The sequence below is a fragment of the Carya illinoinensis genome, chromosome 5 (genome assembly GCF_018687715.1).
Source record: "Carya illinoinensis cultivar Pawnee chromosome 5, C.illinoinensisPawnee_v1, whole genome shotgun sequence".
In the NCBI taxonomy this organism is placed as follows: domain Eukaryota; kingdom Viridiplantae; phylum Streptophyta; class Magnoliopsida; order Fagales; family Juglandaceae; genus Carya; species Carya illinoinensis.
The window spans coordinates 31,536,612-31,559,597 of NC_056756.1; the positions used below are offsets into that span (position 1 = coordinate 31,536,612).

Here is a 22,986-nt window from a genome sequence, read left to right on the forward strand (position 1 = left end):
CGATGCCCAGACTCGCGCCTAGCGCGTACCGGGCCAGGCCATCCTCTAGCCCTCGCCAGCGAAGGGCCACGGAGTCGGTGAATAGAGCGATGCCTAGACTCGCGCTCAGCGCGTACCGGGCTAGACCCATCCTCTAGTTCCGCTCCCGTCCTCGCCCAGCGACAACTCAGGGGACGTCACTCAGTATTAACCACTTCCGAGTGACCAGAGGAGTTCCGATTACGCATACACCATGATCTCCCCTAGGGATCATCCGTATACATGGCTCTGTACCACACCGCAGGTAACGACTGCGAATGTGGCACCTACACGAGAGATGCCCAGACTCGCGCCCAGCGCGTACCGGGCCGGGCCATCCTCTAGTCCCCGCCACTAGAAGGACCACGGAGTCGACACAACATCGTTACCATATCGTGCGATCCGGTCGTCGACCTGCGACAACCCAGGGGATGTCACTCAGTATTATCCGCTCCCGAGTGACCAGAGGAGCTCCACCGTGATAATAACCCATCCCGGCTTGGGCTCGTGAGACACACGCACCCAATAGCCAAAAATGCCGATAAACATGATTTACTCATATAAAATAAAATGCACATGTATGCAATATGCAACGCACGCAAATAAAATGCAACGCACGCCTCACGGCACAACCAAATCAACCAAACAAAGCACTCCGTCCTCAATCCATCCGACCCCCGAAACTCCTCGGACTCAGTCCGGAATCAACAACCAACAACAATTAAATAAATGAATGAGCAATATATATTAAAATCTGAAAATAGGGTTTGAAAAATACTTACAGCGCTATATGGCAATTTTAGAAAACACGCGACGTTGCAAACGGCGCCGGAAAAGCAACGTCACAGTGAAAATTCACTGTGGCTGTGGGTTGTGAAAAACTCACTTTTGAACGGGGACAAACTAGGATATGAAATTGATAGGGAATGGTCTAGGGATGGTTGTGAAGCTATTGGAAGTGATGAACGGCCGTGGGTGGCGGCGGAATCGCCGGAAAATGCCCAAAAAACCCAAATCGGAAACTAAGCTCGTAGGAGCTGTTCCGGTGGTCGTTGGAGGCCGGAAATGGGTGGGTTAGGACGGCAAGGAGTCGGTGATGAAGTGGTGAAGAAGTGGTGGCCGGAGGTGGAGCGACGGCGGCGGATCGGAGCAAAATCCGTGCACCCTTCTTGGAGCTTTTCCGGCCAAACGGCCGGCCGGTTGGGGGTGGCCTTCGGAGGGGTGGTGCGCCGGAGGGAGGGGAAGAGAATGGGACTGGTGGGGGGCCGAACGGTGGCCGGACGGCACTGGGTTAGGCTGAAGAGGTGTTCGGCCGTGAGGGAGAGGGAAGAGAGAGAGAGCCGATCGGGGGAGGGGGGGTTCGAACGCGGGAGAGAGAAAAGAAAAAGAAGAAAAAAAGAAAAAGAAGGGAAAAAGGAAAGAAGAAGAAAAAAAGAAAAAGGAAAAAGAAAAAGAAAGACAAAAAAGAAAAGAGATGTAGGGAAAAGAGGAGATCTAATCCTCATTCCGGGAAGCAAAACTAAACCGCCCAAAAAGAGATTAAAAACCACAAAACAACTAAATGAAATAAAACACAACCTCAAATAAATTAAAAACAAATTTTAAAAAATGCAAATAAATTAAAATAAATAACTAATATATTAATTAAAATAAAAAAACCATTTCAGCGAAAATACCCTCAAAAACGGGTCATCACAGTGATGATCTGTGCAGGAGGGAATTCAGGTAAATAATCATAGGTTGGAATATGAGTGGAAGCTATCTCTAAGCCATGAGTAAGGATCTACGCAGGAAAGGATGCAAGTAAAAGATCTGAGGTTTGATTAGGAGTGGGGGCTATCTCAGAGTCAACTGAATTGAATGCTGGTGTGGTTTCAGTATTTGGGATGGAATTGGTGATAAGGTTAGTCTCAACTCTAAGTTGTTCTTAGGGAATGTGATTGCTTGTAAGCATATTCAGAGATGAATGCATAGGAACAGTGAGAGAATTCAGTGAATAAAGTGAAAGCGTAAAAGGACAGTACCTGATGGATAGGATTGTCCTCGAGCAGGTAGTGAGTGGAGCCTTTCTCCTATGTAGGGAATAAGTTTTCATCAAAGACTAATTATCTTGACATGTAAATTTTATCAATATGCAAATCTAGACATTTATAGCCTTTTTAATTGGAACCATAGCCTAAGAAGACACGTTTTGAATTCCAACTTGTGTTTGGTGTATGGTTTGAGAAGAGGATAGCATGCACAATTAGAAGTCTTCAGAAGGGAGAAGTTTGCTTCTTTATTAAAGAACTTGGTGAGAGGTATCTCAAATTGCAGCACAGATGAAGAAAGTCTATTGATTGAGTGAAATGCTTTTACCCAATATTTGAATGGAAGATGAGATTGTGCTAAAAGAGTTAGACCAGTTTCACACACATGCCTATGTTTCCTCTCAGCAATCCCATTTTGTTGGGATGTATGAGGGTAGATAAAATCGATGATAAATCCTATTGTCATTCAAAAATTTGGTAAATAAATTTGAAGTATATTCACCTCTACCATCTGTTTGAAATTGTTTAATTTTGTAAGAGAGTTGGTTCTCAATGATGCGTTTAAACTTTACAAAGCAATCAAATAGATCAGATTTGAACTTTAGAGAAAATAACTGAGAATATCTTGAAAAATTATCAATAAAGATAACATAATACTTGAATCCATTTATTGATAAAACTGGTGAGGTCCATACATCACTGTGAATCAACTCTAAAGGCCTAGAAGACACACGGTTAGACTTATTAAAAGGTAGGTGTTTGCTCTTTCCTAATTGACAAGGCATACATAACTATGAGTGGGATTTATTGGATGACCTAGGTAGCTGATAGTCTTTAAGAACTCGATACAAAATTTGAGAATTAGGATGGCCTAATCTTTTGTGCTAGATATTTGTTGATGCCTTGATCCCAATCAGTGCTACAGATGCCCTTTTATTTATGACAAACTTATTCAAATTCACAGTCAGATTCATAGGATATAAATTGCCTTCAATGGGTCCCTGTAGGAGGATTGCCCCTGTCAAGTTGTCCTTCACCAATAAATAGGAATCAGCTAGTTTGAAGTAGCACTTGTTGTCTTAATAGAATTTTTGGATAGACAATAGATTATTGGAAACATTGGACAATGCAAAATGTCGTTTAGATGTAAATCAGAGTTGGGAAGATGATAGGTAGTGGAACTAGTTTGAGCAATGTTTAAACCACTACCATTTCCTGTGGCCACAATCTCAGTACCTTGATATGGTTGCTGCAATGCAAGGTTTTCCAAGTCTGCAATGATATGATTTATAGCCCCACTATCTGCCAGCCATGTTTCATCCTCATGAAGAAGATTAGACTGAGCTACCATTGCTGCAAGTTCTTTAGGTGGGTGTCTTCCTTGGTATGCATAGTCCATCCTATGGAAGCAGTCCAAGGCTTGGTGGTTGGTCCTACCACAGATCTGACAATGAGGTTTATTAGTAGCAAACTGATTGGAGGATGGTTTACCTTGAGGTGTATTGCTGGTTGAAGGGAATGGTTTCTTTTGTGCAAGATTTATGCCAAAGTTGCGCTTAGGAGAGGACCCATACTTTGGTTTCCTGTTTTATCCAAGTCCTTTGTTGGAGTATAGAGCAAAGGCATTTGACGCAATAATTGGTGTATGTGTTGCCAGTAGTTGTTCATAACTAAGTAGCTCAAATTAAAACTCCTCAAATTTCATAGCAGTATCCTTTGTGGCAAAGGAATAAGAAGTGATAAAATGATTATATTGAGGGTTGAGACCATCCACAATATAAGAGATTAGCTCTTCATCACTTACTGGTTTGCCTACAAGGGAAAGTTGATCAGCTATACCTAGGGTAGTCAATGAAATCACTGCAGGTACGTGATTCCTGTCTGGTGGTTTGAAGTTGTCTTCTTAAATGATTGACTCGGGATCTTGAAGGTGAAGCATACTTAGTAGATAATGTTGTCCACACCTGCCTAGAGGTGTTTAAGCCATACATTGTTAGGACAATTTTATGAGACAATGCAGCTATAAATCAACTTAAGATAAATTGGTCTTTCTTCTCCCAAGTCTCATAAGCAGGATTGAGATTCATTTTGTCTGGTTGACTAGGATCATCAATGAGTTTAGGAGGAACAGGTTCTGAGTCATCAACAATGCCTAGAAGCTCATTTGTCCTCAAGATGGGGGTAAATTGGCACACCCATTCAAGGTAATTTGTGTTATCAAGTTTGGTATAAACAGGATGACACATATTGGGAATGGAAAATGGAGCGGAGATGGGGTTGGATGCACCTGAAAAAGGTGTAAACCGAGAGACTCTGATTACCAAGAAAAAAAGTCTAAATAGCTGAATTGGCAAGGATAACAATCTTGCCTGGTATGCTTGATATTTATAGACAATGTTTACAATATGATGAGTATCGATGGTTACAACAAAAGGATAAGGTAAGATATGTATTCAAAAATACAATTATTCAAATATACTTAAAGTTGTAACGTACAGACTCTATCAATTGTTACCATCCTTTGACACGTGTTCTTATGTTGAGATATTGTTGAGAGTTGGAACTAATATGATATTCTTAACATTATCATCTCTTTCACTTCCTACGAGTGACTTAGATCATTAGTAGCTTCATTTCTCTTCACAACTTTCTTTCTATTTCTAAGTGTGCATAAGTTGATAAGTATGTCGAATTCTCAAGACTCTAAGAGAAGTAGTTACAAAAGAGATGTAAGTGTATCACATGAGTGCACGGCTAGCTAGCTACTAGGCCTGTTCATTCGGGTTCCAACCCGAAAATCCGGATAGACCCAAACCGGAATTTAGATTTCAAATCTGGGCCGGAATCCAGACCGGGTTATCCCAGATCAGAAACGGGCCGAAATCCGGATGAATCAGGAGTTTGACAAAATCAGATTCCGGGTTTCGGATTGAACCCGGGTTTTTTTTTTATTTTATTTAATGTATATCCAATATTTTATTTTTTTATAAAAAACAAAAGAATAAAAATCTGGGCGCCTAGTGGACAAATTTTTCCCTATCGTGCATTGGTGCCCTCGATCAGATGCCGATGGATAGATCGACCCCATGGCCATTCGGCCCACCCGGCCTGCCCACCTACATTGAAACATAACTGAAAAAGAACAGCAAATCCAAAACCAACCCAAGTTTTTTCACCAAATCCGCTGATCTATCTAGAAAAAATCGCAACCTTCTACTCCAATGAGACCATGATGAGATCATGGATTTGAGCAACAAGATTGTGGGTTTTAGCAAAGAACCGCGACCATTCGTGGCCATGGTTGTCTCACAGTCAAAATCTTTAAGCAGAGAGTGGAGGAGAAGGAAAAGCGGATGAGGCGAGAGAGGTCATAGTCGGCAATATGGGTATTTGTCTTCTTATCGAGTTGTATGTTGAACTGGGTGTGCAGATAGAGTAAACTGAGTGGGTGTGCAGATGGAGTAAATCGAGTGGATGTGTAGATGGAGTAAACCGTCTAACTGGGTGTGCAGATGCAATATGCGGCTAGGGTTTCGTCTGTTGAGAGAGAGAGAGAGAGAGAGAGAGAGAGAGAGAGAGAGAGGAGATGATCGAGACGACTAGGGTTTTTTTAGTCCCTTATATACACAAATCCGGTTAACCGGGTTTTGAATATGGAATCCGGGTTTTCATAATCCGGGTTTCGGCCCGAATTTATTCCTGGCCGGAACTCGGAACTGGATTCCGGACCAGGCCGGATTTTATTCGGCCCAAAATCCAGCCCGGATGAACAGTCCTATTGGTTACAAAATAGATCTCTATTAAAACAGAAGCATATTAATATGAAAAAATTTATTTATCATCAATTTTCTTATCATCGTCTAATCATCTTATGATGCAGCATTAGATTATAGGTTTACAAGTAAAATATAATAAATAGTTTCTAATTATCTGATATTATATAATGAAATTATAAAATAATGATAAAAATTAGAATAATGAATAACATTGTTCTATTAATATAAGTTTTTTTTTATGAGTATTAATATATATACGTTAGCTATTAACTTGAATATCACGTACATTAATTCTGAATATTTCTATGATTAAAAGTGATGGCACAATAAATGACGTAGAATTTAACAAAAAAAAAAAAAACAACAATTAAATATACGTTAAATTAGGACCCACCACTAATTATCACTACGTACCCTTAACATGATATTAATTTTATAATTAAATATTCTTACAACTTTTATATTCTAAATTGGAAATGGTCTAAGTCCAGACTATTAGACGCTTGACATGATTTTCAAGATTCACATTTTGTCTGGAAATTAAAAAGTAAATGTATAATTTTCTTTTGCAGGTGCCCGCCCTGCCAGCAACTTGAACGACAGAAGCCGACACACATATATATATCCTCATTTGGCACCTTCAGTACTGCCTCGGACCTATCGTCCGTCTACCTCCTCTTCATTCACCGACGTTTGCACCCTTCCTCCTATATATTCCCTTGCGCAAGTTTCCTTTTTGCTTTCTCCCTCTCTCTGTGAGCCCAGAAGGCATGAGGCTCCTTCGACCATGGCTATCAATCTGTTCCTCCACCAGCTGTACCACCACTGCAGAAGACTCCAAAATTCCATTCCCCAAAAACCGAACACCATCCTCGAATCTCTTAGCTTCGGATACGAGCTCCTCCTCCTCCGAGATTCCTAGTAGCGCCGCTTCATCATCAAACTCTAGCACCTCCACCAGCACCCTCCAAAGTCATCTCTCCCTCCAAACACTTCCCTCTGTCCCTTCCCTCCAGAAAATCTCCCCTGAAAGCCTAAGCACCTCCGTTTCTTACCTTTCCGTCGCCTCCATTAAACCCCGTCCATCCCTCCCTATTACCTGCCTCGCCGTCCATGGTAATCTCCTCTATGCCTGCTCCTCCCACGAAATCAACGTCTACGACAGCACCACCTCCGCGCACCTCGATGCATTCAATGGTCAGGATCCCTCCTCCGGCTCCGTCAAGGCAGTTACTTTCTGCGACGGAAAAGTCTTCACTACTCACCAGGACTGTAAGATCCGAGTCTGGCAGGCGCCGGCCACCAAATCACACAAGCTGTTAGCTACTCTCCCCACCTTTAATGACCGCTTAAGACGTTCCGTACTTCCTAAGAACTACGTCACCGTTCGTCGTCACATGAAACGGCTCTGGATCGAGCACACCGACGCCGTCACGGGCGTCGCCGTTAACAATGGTTTGATCTATTCGGTCTCGTGGGACAAGAGCTTGAAGATATGGCGGGCTTCTGATCTCCGTTGCGTAGAGTCCGTTAAAGCTCACGAAGACGCCGTCAACGCCGTGGCAGTATCCGTCGACGGAAGCGTTTATACGGGATCAGCTGACAGGAGGATCCGGGTTTGGGCCAAACCATTTGGAGAGAAGCGGCACGCATTGATAGCGACGCTGGAGAAGCACAAATCGGCGGTGAATGCGTTGGCTTTAAACGGCGACGGATTGGTGCTGTTTTCTGGTGCGTGCGACCGTTCGATATTGGTGTGGGAGAGAGAGGACAGCGCGAACCACATGGTGGTGACGGGGGCATTGAGAGGGCACGGCAAGGCAATACTGTGCCTAATCAACGTCTCTGATACGTTGTTCAGTGGGTCTGCTGATCGTACGGTCAGGATGTGGCAACGCGGGATTGATGGGAGGTATTGTTGTTTGGCTGTTTTGGAGGGACTTGAGAAGCCAGTGAAGTCTCTGGCTGCGATTTCAGAAGGAAAGTCAAACAGTGTCATATCTGTGTTCGGTGGCAGTCTTGATGGGGAGATTAAAGTGTGGCAGGTCTCGGTTTCAAATGTTAGCAGTCCAATATCATGATGTTAGCAGTCCAATATAATATCATGATGTTAGCAGTCCAATGTCATGAGATTTTAAGAAGAAGTTAGAAATTAAGAGTGATTTGAATTTTGATTTGTATATATTGTGCAATTATAGTTATAAAAATTATATATATCTAGATATATACACACAATTGAAGTGGCTCACTCGATCGGTTTGGATATTGATCAATATCAGGGTTCATTCAGACTGTTTGTCCAACCTAATCTACTGGTTTGAGGATTGCAGCGCATGTTTGGTTGCTGATAGTGTAGGTGGATGGATAGAATTTCTGATGAAAAAGAAAAGAAAAAAAGAAAGAAATAAAGCAATAGAAATCAATTTGTGGTGTTGTTGCGGCTGCAATAATTGTATTGATTTTACCAAAATCATAGGAAAATTTGTATTGGATGAATGTGAAATGATTTTGGTTTGGTTGGGTCTCCTATTTCGTCTTCCGTATTCAATTTTTGAAATTTGATGATGGCGGAAGACCATGAAGTGATGTGGAGTAACAATTAAGTTTCACTCTTTGAATTGTTTCAACGTTTTAACAAAGAAAAAGGGTGCAATCTCTCGCTTGTATAATACGTAGGTAGCAGTAATCTCATCTGAAATTAATTTAACTCGAGTAGGAATCTTGAGCAGTATCGCCTCAGTTCACATTGGATTAAAAGAGAGTTTAATTAAAGCATGCCTAAAACGTCAAAACCAAAATCATTAATGCGAAATTAACAAGACAGACTAATAAGCCAGCTTTCTGATCAAAACAAATGGCTAGCTAGCTGGATATATATCTGATCTTTTCACTGTTTTTCCTCAGTACCGTCTGTCGGGCCGGTGGAGCCTGCACAAGAGTTACCGTACGAGAGATATTTGCAGTCTTGTATCATTTCTGATCAAAACCGTTAAAAGTACCGCACATTTACGCTCCATTTTGATTCATCACAATTTTTTTAATTTTTATATAAAATATAATAAATAATTTAATTTTTTTAAATTATAAAATAATAATAATATTTAATTTAATTTTTAACTTTTATCTCAATGCTTCTTATTTTAACTTACTATCTAAACTGTACATTCCCTCTAATATTAAGGAAATTGTTCTTCCCTTCCTCGTTCAAAGTCATAGATTTGAAACACTTTACTTTAACAAAACGTGTTGAATGAAAGTTTCAGAGGCTTTTGCATGCTTGCATTTTTTAAACCTCCCCAGTGTTTTTGAGAAAAAACAGTAAGCTAGCCACATTTAAAAAAAAAAAAAGTTTAAGGTTGATATTAACAAAAAAATTATTTTTTTAATAATTAATTTAACTTTTAAAAGAATATACAAAATTTGAATATCCTGTATTTAACTCTACTGATCCTAAAAGAAACAAAATGGACTGGAATAATAATGAGATAAGTTTATTACTTTCAAGTACTGTGCATAAGAATAATAATTAGTCTTACCGATTTTTATTCAGGAATATAGCAAGTAGTACTACGTACATCATATATATCTTTGAAAAATAATATATATTTGATCTATTAGCTGTTGACTGGAGATATTCCATTTATGAACTATACCATGCAGCAGTACTACTTTCCTAATCCGGCTGGCCGGTTGTAACCAACGGACGACGTTGCTACGCATCCTCACCGATCACTTAAATTCCTTTTCTTTTTTTTTTTTTTTTGGTACTTTTTTTACCATTATTTTAAAATTATTTAAATATTTTTAAGAATAAAAAAAAAATCACATATTCATTTAAAAAATATTTACTTAATCATGACTAAGTAAAAAATAAAAGAACATTTCGGTAGATGATTTCGATACAAATCATCTGTGAACCTAGTGTTTTCCGTAACTATACATGACCAAGCTGCATGCAGCATGCACGTATAACAAAATCATGTATGATTTTACCTGTAAGCTACTGTTTTTAAACGCAGAAAGTCGCAGTTCTGTACAGGTTACGCTATATCTCATCATATAACAGGGACGTCCTCGATTTCCGTGGTGGTCTATTATATATATATCGATACCGTGTAAATGTTCCCTGGTGGTCTATTATATATCGATACCGTGTAAATGTGTGTGTGTGTGTGTATATATATATAGCTGATCAGCAGTACTTTTGAACATTATTTAGGAAGCTTCTCCTTATGTCGCTTCCTTGATTTAATCACATCAAATAATTTATTATATGTATCGATCGAAGACGGCACATTAATCGTATGTTTTAGAATGCATACATGCTCGCCAAATGCTACATATGCAATCTGTCGGCCTGTTATATGATTTTGGTTTCTTCGTTATCTGGAAATGATAAATATAAAATCTAATTAATTGAGAAAGAAAAACAGATAAATAGGTTTGGCTGTTTTCAAACTTTTCTTTCCCCAGAAAAAGCGAATGGTAGTGATCATCCACCATTTGTTGTTTTGAATTACGATAATAATATATATCATTTTTCCAATATAAAACTCGCGTGCCCATGCAGCGTATGCAAGTTGGGGGGCTTGAAGGAAAGGAAGGCATGCAGACTAGTAGCTGGTAATAGATAGCTGGGGTCGACTTTGATTCCATATCGGAGACGATCATTGCTGTATTTTTTTTTATAAAGAAAATACAATATTTGTGGCTAACACCTGCGCAACAATATGAGGCATGGCTCTCATCTTCTTCAAATCCATGACCTCACACGCTGCAAAATCTTTATTATTTTCCAGAATGTTTCTTAACTCGATCGAGCGAGAAATTTAGTGCTCCAAAGGCTCTCATGAGTCATGAAGTCGTTTCTAGGGTACAGGTAGAATATCATGATTAGAAAATCTAATTTGGAAACATGCTTGCATATTCCTTCTTTAACTGATCAAATGCCTAGCTAGCTAGCTAGCTCTAGTAGTGGAGGAGAAAAGCATTTTAAATATATATATATATATATATATACACACGAAATAGCTAGAAAAGAAAATTAAGAAACAAGAATAAAAGGTGATCGACCATATATATCAGATCATACGTACGTACCTTATTATACAATATTATATTTCTTTGGTTTCCATCATGATTATCAATTCCACGTACAAAAATATTAATTGATCCTACAGTCCTTTATATTTAAAGATCTAGTTGCCATATATCTTAAAACATTATTGCTATTATTATATATACGTCCAAGTTGCTAGCTAGCTGGTCTGAGCTATTCTGTTTTAGCAAAACACTAATTCATTGATATGAAGGAAAATTAAGGAAAACTAATGATAAAATATAACAAATTGCATGCATGACATGAATCACATGATATTGTTTTTAATTTTATGGGCGTTGGGGTTAGTCAATGTTCAAGCTTCGAAATTCGCAACGTTCACGTACGTACTCGATCAAGAAATAGATCTTGAGCTCGCGCGCCAGATCTAATACCCGACAATCGAAGATTAATAAAGCCAAACTATTCAATCAAAAGATTCGATCCAACCAATTAAATAAGTTTTCCTTATATTAAAGTCAAAGTTGTGCAATATCTCAGCTTCCATATACTTACGAAATGTGTAATGAATGGATTCTTGAATGAAGCTGACATCAAGCACTGATCAGGCTAGGGTGCCTAATTGACAAATTAAATTAAGCCGGCCCTGATAGCTATATATATCAATTTTCCATGCAATGATTTCCATTTTAAAAGTATCAAACGATTGCAACATATAATATCGAATCATAAGTTATAACCACCTACGTACAGTATTGCATGGGAAAGAAATTAAAATGGACAGGACTCGGTTGGCCTTGCATGTAGCGAAAGACTGATCGAGACATGTCACCTGATGGCTAGTATTAATACTTTGATTTGTTTTAGCATAATCTCTAGTGATCCAGACGCAAGCAAACACTTATTTCACGCCGAGCATGTGGTAAGGAGCGTATAACATAAGAAGGTTTGTTACATACAATTATTTTTATGTATTTTTTACATATTTTATTAATGTGATTGACTAAAACAGTTATTAAAAGAAGTGATATAGAGAAACACATTAGTGTAATATATACGTAATGAATTATAAAAAATGATTGCACATGTAAAAAATTTTAAAAATAAAAGGTATTTATAACAAAAATAATTATTTGTGACGGGAAGATATTTATTTTTTGAGATAATAATCATTTTTATAAAACATAATTGGTCCCCAAAAACCAAAAAAAAAAAGAACTGTTTTGTTTAGCTGTCAACATCAATAATATATAGTTGGATGTGAATATGAAAATTTTTAAATATAACTCCACACACTATATACCATACTTTTCTTTATTTTTTTCTTTACCAAATATTTGATATATAGATAATGAGTGAAGAATTCAATTAGTTTAAAAAAAAATAATATAAAAAAAGTTTTAAAAAATAAAAAAATAATATGACGTACAGTGTATAGCGTGTGAACTTACGTAGCAAAGCTCGTTAAAAAAGCCAACAAGACAAAAGGATGCTTAAAATTGTGAGAGATATTAGGAAAGCTGCGCAGAGATATTAGGAAAGCAGCTTTCCTAATATCTTTGCGCACACTGATCAACTTGCCTAGCTCATGATGCTCTCCTGTCGAAGTGCTTTGTGTGTGCGTGGAAAAAGGATCCAAAGCCTTGCACCCATTAATTGGGCCATTTTCGTTTAGTTACAGACGACGGAGCTATCATTAATTAAATTACATATTTTAATATGAAAAATATTTTAACTATAAAATAATTACATAAAAATAAATTTATAAACTGATATAGCTTGATATAATATGTCAAATTATAAAGTTACTTTTATTAAAAAATAAATCTAATGGATTCTATAAAATTATATCAATTTATAAATTTACTTTATAAGATATAGTCGTGTATGTAGCAGTTTTCTTTTAATATTTCAACTTGGACTTGTGAACAATCAAAAACGGCCAAAGCGTTTAATTCAGACCTCTCAAATAAAACTCATAAGCATGCAGCTTTCTCTCCCTTTCCAGACTCTTTATCTATATTATCCATACCGATTCCCATCATCGCCAGTTTTGTTCATTTTCTCTTGGTTTTTTTCCAAGTCTTTTTGCTGTCTCGTACACAAAAAATATATGGAGCTGTATTTGTGAAGAAAGATAAGCTTCTTTAATGTATCGAGAAAACAAAAAAGATTGGAAATCATATTAATTGTTGAATGTTATGTTATATAGAAATAAATAAATATATATATATATATATATATATATATATATATAACTAGTTGTCCCCCACCGTACCCTCTCCTATCTTCCCTTTTTATTTCTTTTCCAATATTCTTTTGGCAGGTCTAATCATGTGTCAATTAGTGTAACAAATAGAATTTGGAAGGTAATTGAATATGTTAACTTCATCCTTAATTGAAAAGAAAGCGTGAAAAATGTAGATGTGGTGGATGGAGTGGGTCTTTGAAGTTGTGAAGGCAGAATCGAGACACTATAGCTAGGGTGAGTACTTCAGCGTTAATTCTTATTTGTTCGGTAAGAAATGCTTATTATTCTGAATCTTCAACCTCAAAGCTCAATTAGAATCATGCAAGCATGAAAAGATCATTAATAAGAATCATGCAAGCAAGCATTTTCATACTTCCATGGAAGTTCGAGCTAGCCAGCGAATGCTGTATATATGTATCTTCTTGTTTAAATAAATATGAAGTTCAAATGCGTTTGGTTGACTGAGGGTTAAGTATATGTGGGTCATCATGTACAGCTCCCACCCTAATGATAATTCTTTTTTTTTTTCTTTAATTATGCAAATAATATATTAATAATTAATTAAAGTTACTGGCCGGATACATGAATGGGGGAGGTGGAAACCCAAAGCTGATACATCTTATTATAGCTAGCTAGCACAATTCTTCAAAGAGAAGTACTGTTACAAGCATAAAAAGATATCATAAAAATAAATCTACAAATTAACATAATTTCATATGATACATTAGAATTACTTTATAATAAAAATAATTTTACAATCTAAAGTATCACATTAAACCACGTCAGTTTATGAATTTATTTTTATAAAATATTTTTGTTAAATTTGTTTTGTAGCTAAAACATTTTTCTTCTTCAAAAAACTGAAAAGCGACATTTAGGACCTATAGATCTTGGAAATATCAAGGTGGAGCCACCTTCCATATTGGTAGTTTCGATATAGTCTGATCACTTGCGGGCCATGGTGCTGCGGTTAGAGATTGTAGTAAATTGAGTGAGACTATTATGTTGATCTTCTAAACTAATTGATCGATAAAGACACCCACTTCCTCTTCTTTTTCTTCTTTAGTTTGAGAAAGCGGTAAGATAGAGATCAAATAGCCAACATTGGGTGGACCGACTTGCAATAGTATCGGTGTGTAAGGTCTACACATGGTATTGGGACGGGATTAGATCTGAAAGATTTGAGGCCTCTAAATAGTGGTGGAATCAGCAATTGTATTGAGGGGGCCAAATTTTTTATTATATAACACATTTATGTAAAGAGTAATACTATATACAGTTTTAAGGTACGTAAGTTCTATGCACTTATTTTGAAAAAAAAAAATAAGGTCCATAATAAAAAATAATTTTTTTTCATGTAAGTTCTAGATTTATTTACTTTTTTTCAAAGGGAGTGGGGGGTGGGGTTTGCACATAATCTTAGGACTGCAAACATCATTTTTCTTACGTTAATTAAAAAGAGATTGAAAAATCATAAAAACATAACTACAAACTAGTTTTCATATATATATATATATATATATATCATCGACCTTAAATAATTTATTTTATATTTTCACTTTAGATTCTATATTAAAAAAATCTAATATTATATAACAAAAAACTTTGGAATCTAATTTATTATTTTTCCTAAACTTTGTTTTAATTTTAATTTTGGAAAAACCACATTCTTGAATATCGAATATATAGAAATTAAACAAAATTTTGAGACTATAAAAAAAATAAAATAGAGAGAGATATTTTTAAATAATTGAAATTTTAAAAAGTTTTAAAAAGTATATGGAGATTATAATTTTTTTTTTTTTGAGGAAACTATTTTCAATCTATATTTATAGAATTATATATAATAAAATTTAGAGGCATTTTATGATGATTTTAAAAAGTTTTAGAGGGGGGCCACGGCCCTCCCTTAATTACTACAACGTGGGTCCGCCAATGCCTCTAAATCCTCTAGTAGCACTTGTGTTGATTGAGGATATATTAGAAATAGATGGACAACTTGATCACATGCTAGCATTTGATTGGCGCTTCTTGGTCGAATTGAAGAATCGACAGTAGTCAAGGATCATTCATTCATTTGAATGGACTAGTGACGCTTGCGAATCTTAGGATATTGGAAGGCAATAGATTTCCAAGCTAGATGTGAAAAAAACTACCAAAAACAGTCAAAAGAAAATACGGACATGGGAGTGTGGAAGAAGCTAGGTTGAAAAGGATGAAAAGAAAATGTTTTGATACGCAAGATCAATTTTGCATAGGTGTAAAAAACATCCCGTGCACCTATCAGCATACTGAGACAAAACTGAGAGTTGATTGATAAAGAATACCGATCATCAACGTTTGTTTGAAAAACAAAAAAAAACAAAAAAAAAAACAAAAAGGGTCCTTGAAGTTAAGTCTCAACTACTAAACGATAATGAAATGACAAATAGCCAAAGTAGTAGTTCAACATTTCTAGTCCAACCATTACATTTATATATATTTATATATATAGTCCTCGATCTAGAACGTATAATAATATATGTTACAATTAACTTCCACGCGAGGTTTTTCTTGTGCTAACGTTACAATTACGTACAAGATAATCTTCGTGATGTTCTCGATCGCCTGTATAATTAAAGAAATTACAAAAAGTAGAAAGTTATTAATCGGTGTAATGTCATCTTCATCATGTAATTTCATCTCCTACTTTTGGTTATAATACGATCCTTACGTGTTGTCTATGCACAAATGATAGACTTTTTTTCTTCTTTTTAAATCTTTTTTTGTGAAAAGTATCTTTAACCTATCTAACTTTTGAATATATTGAGAGCACTAGTAGTTAGGGGTCTTCAATCGGGTACTAGACCGGGTATCCGGGTAAATCCGGTTATGCCCCGGGCCAAAACCCGTCTTAGTCCGGGTTTTAGTAACTCGAAAATCCAGGTACCGAGTTGTGTGACGCCCCTAATTCCCCACGCCCGAACACGGGAAAATCGAGACGTCCGGATGGTGACAACCCGGGTCACCATCCCATCGACGGGTGCCAAGTGTGTGCAAAGGCAACAAGTGTGCACAAGAAAAACGCAGCGGATAACGAAAGTCATATAACTAAGTACCAGAATTTTTTTCTTAACATAATACAGGCTGTTTAAAACATACATAAATAAAATATTACAAAAACCACAAATACAGTTTTAAACAAATATAAAACATATCATCAGCAACCCGGCGGAGCCGCATCCTCGGGCTCAGCCTCCTCCTCCTCATCCTCATCACCTGCACCAAGAATGCATCCGCTCCCCATGCAATCTATCGTCTTGCCTGAATCGCCGATATAATTATCGGTTTCTCTTTTAACCTACTCCCCACAAATTCCAGACAATCACCATCTGGAAGCTGAAAGCTAATTATCCGACTTCTGCAATTAATACTCGCAGAATATCGGTATAGCCAATCCATTCCGAGGATAATATCAAAACCCAACAGCTTGAACACCACCAAATCAGCATCCAAGAATCTTCCCTCAAAATTTAACGGGCATCCCAAAGCAACCTTGGAACACCACACCATCTCGCCATCGGGTAGCGCCACTACCATAGCCTTCGGCAACGGTTCCGTGACCAAGTTACACACCCGAGCAAACGTGAAAGACACAAACGATCGTGAAGCACCGGAATCAAACAAAGTACAAGCATAAAACTCATACAAACGGACTCTTCCTGAACCAAACACACAACCCATGAAATCCAAAAAAAAAAAAACCAATGAAGAAACCAAATGCACCAAAAATTAAATCCAACTTAAAAATTAAATTAATCCATACCTGTGATTACTCCAGCATCATGGGTCGCTGGTGCCTCATCATCCACCTCTCCGGGTGTGACAGCATAAACCCGGGCTTGCACTGCTTGTCTCGGGTTGGTTCTTCCACCGTGTCTACCTCCACGGCTTCCTTGAGCTCTAACGGGGCAATCCCGAGCAATATGTCTCACTTGGCCGCACTGATAACACTGGGGTCCGCTACTCGTCCGACACTCGCCCTCATGAGCTCTATTACAAACTCCACAAACAGGCATACGTCCTCCCATGCGAACACTTGAGGATGCTTGAGGCCGAGTTCCGGTCCGCTGAACAAACTTCTGAGGCGAACCCAAGCTGCTTCCTTCACTAGAAAAACTCCGCCTCTTTTGCCCTGAAGGGGAGCCCATACTCAGATTATTTTCCCGCTCTATAAGGGTGGCCACATCCACTAACTCCTGAAAAGTGGTTATCCGATGGCTGACCACCATGCGGCGTATGTCATGACGCAGCCCCTCCTGGAAAACGATCTGCTCGCATCTCCTCGGTGGCGACTAGGTGAGGAGCAAACCGCTCAAGTTCTATGAACCTCCGGGCGTACAGCTCCACTGTCGCGCCCCCTTGGACCAAATTGGAGAATTCTCTTGCCTTTTGCTTCCTTACCGATGCGGGAAAGAAGCGGTCATTGAACTCTTTCTTGAAACGCTGCCAAGTCACCGCAGCGAAAGATCCCAATTCAGATTCCAACAGCACCCTCTTGGTATCCCACCAATCAGAAGCAGTGCCTTGCAAGAGGTAGCTGGCGTAAAGTACTTGTTGTGCCTCAGTGCACCCACACACCTCAAAAGTCTTCTCCAGATCTTTAATCCATTTTCCAGCCTGAATTGGATCCTCATTTCCAGTGAAGTGTGGGGTCCGATGCGCCAAGAAGCGCTCATAGGTGCATCCGGCTTGCACCATGCTGCTGGACCCTCCTGGATACATCCAAGGCCCTCCCTGATATGGCCAGGGACCTCCTGGTTGTGGCCAATACCCTCCTTGTTGCGGACAAGGCTCTCCTGACGGTGGATAAGGCCCTCCTGATGGTGGACAAGGCCCTCCTGATGGTGGCCAAGGACCCCCTTGTGGTGGCCAAGGTCCTTGTGGTGGCCAAGGCCCCGCCTGTTGAGACCTCGCACTCTTTTGCATAAACTCCGTCATCTGCCGAATTGTTTCGGCTATGGAGTCATCTCTGGAGGTATTTTCCTGTGGTTCCTGAATATTTTTCCCTGGTCTCCCCATATTCTTGTCACAACACCACTCTTGACCCTCCTTTAAGAAAACAAATAAAACCATCATAAAACCAACGAAAGCAAAAACAGCACTACACCGCAAGAAACAAAAGAACCCAGCATGCCAAAACATAACTAAATAAAATAAAAACAAGCAAACAAGCTCAAACAAATAAAACAACTATACTTAACATAATTTTCAAAACACAACTTTTAAAAACATTCTGGTACTACCTACGGGACATGTGGTTTTACCCAGAGCCAAACCGCTCTGATACCACCTGTGACGCCCCCAAAATCCCCACGCCCGAACACGGGAAAATCGAGACGTCCGGATGGTGACAACCCGGGTCACCATCCCATCGACGGGTGCCGAGTGTGTGCAAGGCAACAGATGTGTACAGAGAAACACGCAGCGGATAACGAAAGTCATAACTAGGTACCAGAATTTTTCTTAACTTAATACAAGCTGTTTAAAACATACATAGATAAAATATTACAAAACACAAATACAGTTTTAACAAATAAAAAGATAGCATCAGCAACCCGGCGGAGCCGCATCCTCGGGCTCAGCCTCCTCCTCTTCGTCCTCTAACTCTGCACCAAAAGCTACGGAACCACAAATGGTACCGCAGGTAAGTAAACCCAAACACTACCAGATAAAAACACATAAAACTCAAACAAGATGCATGAACCATGCCCAATGCACAAAGCCCATAACACACAAGTTTTCCACACACGCCAAAAACCCATTTGGCCCAAAAGCATATCCTTTCTGAAAAACACGCCAAAAGTCACATTTGGCCGCCAAAAGTCCATTTGGCCCAATATCTCGCCAGAAGTCCATCCGACCCAATATCTCGCCAGAAGTCCATCTGGCCTACGCCAAAAGTCCCATTTGGCCTCATAAACCATTATCCAATTTTAACCGTATGCACCATGACCTCCCCTAGGGGTCATCCGCACACCCTGGCTCCAGTGTCACACCGTAGAGTACCACCACGCATGTGACACCTAACAAGCGATGCCCAGTTCCGCGCCCCGCGCGTGCGTAGCCAAGCATCCTCTAGCCCTCGCCAGCGAAGGGTCACGGAGTCGGTGAGTAGGGCGATGCCCGGTTCCGCGCCCTCCGCGTTCGTAGCCAAGCATCCCCTAGCCTCGCTCCCGTCATCTCTCTCGACAACTCAGGGGACATCACTCAGTTTATTCCGCTCCCGAGTGACCAGAGGAGCTCCACCGAGATAATAACCCATCCCGGCTTGGGCTCGTGATACACACGCACCCGTAAAACCACTCACGCCAATACACAGGCTTTTCACACAATTCCACAAACACACGTGCATGCACCATGTAATGCCATAACAATGCATAATAAAATAATCAAACAACATAAAACAATAAAACAGACAACTCCGTCCTTCATCCATCCGACCCCCGAAACTCCTCGGACTCAGTCCGGAATCAACAACCAACAACAGTAAATAATTGAATGAGCAATATATATTAAAATCTGAAAATAGGGTTTGGAAAATACTTACAGCGCTATACGGCAATTTTAGAAAACAAGCGACGTTGCAAACGGCGGAAAAACAGTAACATCACAGTGAAAATTCACTGTGGCCGTGGGTTCAAAAAACCCACTTTTGAACGGGGACGAACTAGGACACGAGATTGATAGGGAATGGTCTAGGGATGGTTGTGAAGCTATTGGAAGTGGTGGTTGGCCGTGGGTGGCGGCGGAATGGCCGAAAATGGCCGGATTACCCAAAACGGAAACTAAGCTCGTAGGAGCTGTTCCGGTGGTCGTTGGAGGCCGGAAATGGGTGGGTTAGGACGGCAAGGAGTCGGTGATGAAGTGGTGAAGAAATGGTGGCCGGAGGTGGAGCGACGGCGGCGGATCGGAGCAAAATCCGTGCGCCCTTCTTGGAGCTTTTCCGGCCAAACGGCCGGCCGGTTGGGGGTGAGTTTTGGAGGGGTGGTGTACCGGAGGGAGAGGAAGAGAATGGGACCGGTGGGAGGCCAAACGGTGGCCGGACGGCGGCGGTAGGGTAGAGAGAAGGTGACGCCGGCGTGAGAGAGAGGGAGGAGAGAGAGAGAGAGCACGGGGGGGGTTTCGGTCGAGCGGGAAGCAGGGGAAAGGAGAAGAAAAAAAAAAAAAAAAAAAAGAAGAAAAGGAAAAGAAAAGAAAAAAAAAGAAAAGAAAAAGAAAAGAAGAAAAAGAGAAAAAAGGAAAATGATGTGAAAAGAGATTAGGTCCAATCCTCACTCCGGGAAAACGAAACAAACCGCCGAAAAAGATTAAAAATCACAAAACAACTTAAAGAAATAAAACACAACCTCAAATAAATTAAATTAAATTAAAAACAAATTTTAAAACGCAAATAAATTAAAATAAATAACTGATATATTAATTAAAATAAAAACAATTATTTCCGCGAAAATACACTCAAAAGCGGGTCATCACAAGTTGTACCCGGGTTTTTTTTTTTTTAAATTATAAAAATCTATTTTAGAAGCAGATTTTTTTTAAATAAAAACCTATATTTATATGAAAATATTGAAAAGCATAATTCTCTTATATTTATTTAATAAATTGAAAAATGTGTCGAAAATAATACATTTTTATAAAAGACTATTATATAAAAGGTTTTTCTAATTCATTAAAAAGCATAATACTAACATTTCCAAAATATTAAAAATATATAAAAATAAAAAACTAAAATGCATGCAATCCATTATTACATATTAAATTATTTTGTTATTTACACATTACATTACAATACAAAATACAAAACTACAATATTTGAATTACAAAATAATTCCAGCAAGTAGCAACTTCAAGTAGCAAGTTCGAGTGATCTATCTTTTGGCCTTAACTGATTTGAATAGTATTCCTCCCTCATGAGTTGGTCTTATAGCTGAAACAATGGAAAAGAAAAATGATAACTTGAACAATGGAGAAGGAAAAAAAAAAAGGACAATTCTAGCAATGCCATTTGTCTAAAGGATCACCTCATTAGTGAAACCATGACTAGATATATCAAGACTTTCCAAATAAGAAATATGCAAGTGCAAGCACAACTGTCATAAAATACTTTTACTTGAGGTTCAACTTAGAAACGATGAACAGAAAAAAACATTGTAACCGAGACATGTAAAAAGGGGGTTCTGTATTAATGTGAAACTTTTACCAACAAGGCAAACTGCAATGCCTCAGAAACCCAGAGAAAGGGGGGTTGTAACTTGTAAAAGTACATGTTTTAAGAAAGAAGTCAAACCCAATTGAGCAGTATATGAGATGCAATTAGAAAATGGTGTCTCAACAAAATATCTATAGTAGAATATGAGATTCTAAATCCCCAAACATATATTATATGATGCAGAGGAAACTTGAGCAGAATTTCAAACGATTGAGTGTACCTTTGACCATTAGGTTATGCAGAGCATCTTGTAACTGATATCATAAACAACACCCTTTACTTTATCACAACAATAACCAATCAGTTTTGCCAAGCTGAGATGATATCATAAACAACACCCTTTACTTCATCACACTTGTTCAGTACTACTACTCGAGGGCTGGCCTCCTTTCATTCTTCAATCAGCTTGTCCAAGCATCATGGAGACATGTAAAATCAAACAAAAACTCATGTACTCAAGCAACTATACATGATGACATATAAATGGAAATTTTCATTTACTATTATTTTCTATATACGGTAAAGATACAAAGATCACCATTTTTAGATAGCAAAAATTCTATTATTTTAGATAACATTTAATTGAGTAAATAGGGACATAAAAGAGTCATTGGTTTTGATAAAATCTACTTGGCATATCCAAATACACAGTACACTGTTTTGAATTCAAGTTCGCATAAAACATTGACATTTGTGCATATCCAAATATCATCTTAAACCCAACAAAACCAATATCTTCAAATCAGTTATTTCGTGTGTTAATTTCATATAAGGCTACATCTTATATTATGCATATTTTAAGAAAATAGAGCAGCAATGAGTATCAAGCATAAAGCATAAAGCATTAAGCAAAGCATTGACATCAAAACAAACTCAAATCAATAGAGAGAACAAAGGAAATAAAAGATAAAGAACCAAATATCATAACTCACAAGGAATACGGAAACATAATTCATAAGGATCTGTTTATAATATCAAGCATTTGTTTATATCATAAGTCACAAGGAATAATTTTCAATAAAATTTAAATAATAAACCAAATATGATCATATCTAAAGCTTTAGGGAAGAAAAACGCTACCACCGAAAACCATCAAATACTTAAAAAACACACACACACACACAACATCCATGTTTAAAAAAAAACCCAACTATAATATGAGAAGAACATAAACATAGATCCAACTAGAAATTAAAAAAAGAACACATATTTGTGATGAACAAAATCTTACCCAAAAGCTATGTCTTACCTAAAGAAGAGGAAAGCTGAGCTGTGAGAGGCTAGGGTTTCGATGCAACAAAGAGAGAAATAGAGAAAGCTAAATCAATCGGTGGCTCAATCGATGGAGAAAGAGATGAGGTTCATGTAGATCATACCTCATTTACAAAGGGAAGAGACGGAGAAACCTACAACACCATGCTCACCCAAACCCACAAGCATAAAATCTCTTAGACCCAAGAAACTGAGAAGACGATGGAGTGACGGAGAGTGATGATGAAGACGACGACACGAGCAACGGAGTAAAACAGAACCTGGAGATGAGAGTGATTCAGGGCCATCTAAGAAAAAAAGAGAAAACATAAAAAGTGACTGTAGTAGTG

General features: G+C 38.4%; 1 protein-coding gene across 1 annotated transcript; it reads left to right on the forward strand.

The window, feature by feature from the left end:
* Window positions 1–6,461: 6,461 nt before the first annotated feature.
* On the forward strand, window positions 6,462–8,113 carry LOC122309063 (protein JINGUBANG). Its single transcript, XM_043122422.1, has one exon. It carries the CDS (start codon window positions 6,595–6,597, stop codon window positions 7,903–7,905), a length of 1,311 nt encoding a protein of 436 aa, XP_042978356.1. The 5' UTR covers window positions 6,462–6,594; the 3' UTR covers window positions 7,906–8,113.
* The last annotated feature ends 14,873 nt before the right edge of the window (window positions 8,114–22,986 follow it).

Bases quoted from the DNA above. Each gene is read 5' to 3' on its own strand.
- LOC122309063 (XM_043122422.1), top strand. From the start codon at position 6,595: ATGAGGCTCCTTCGACCATGGCTATCAATCTGTTCCTCCACCAGCTGT.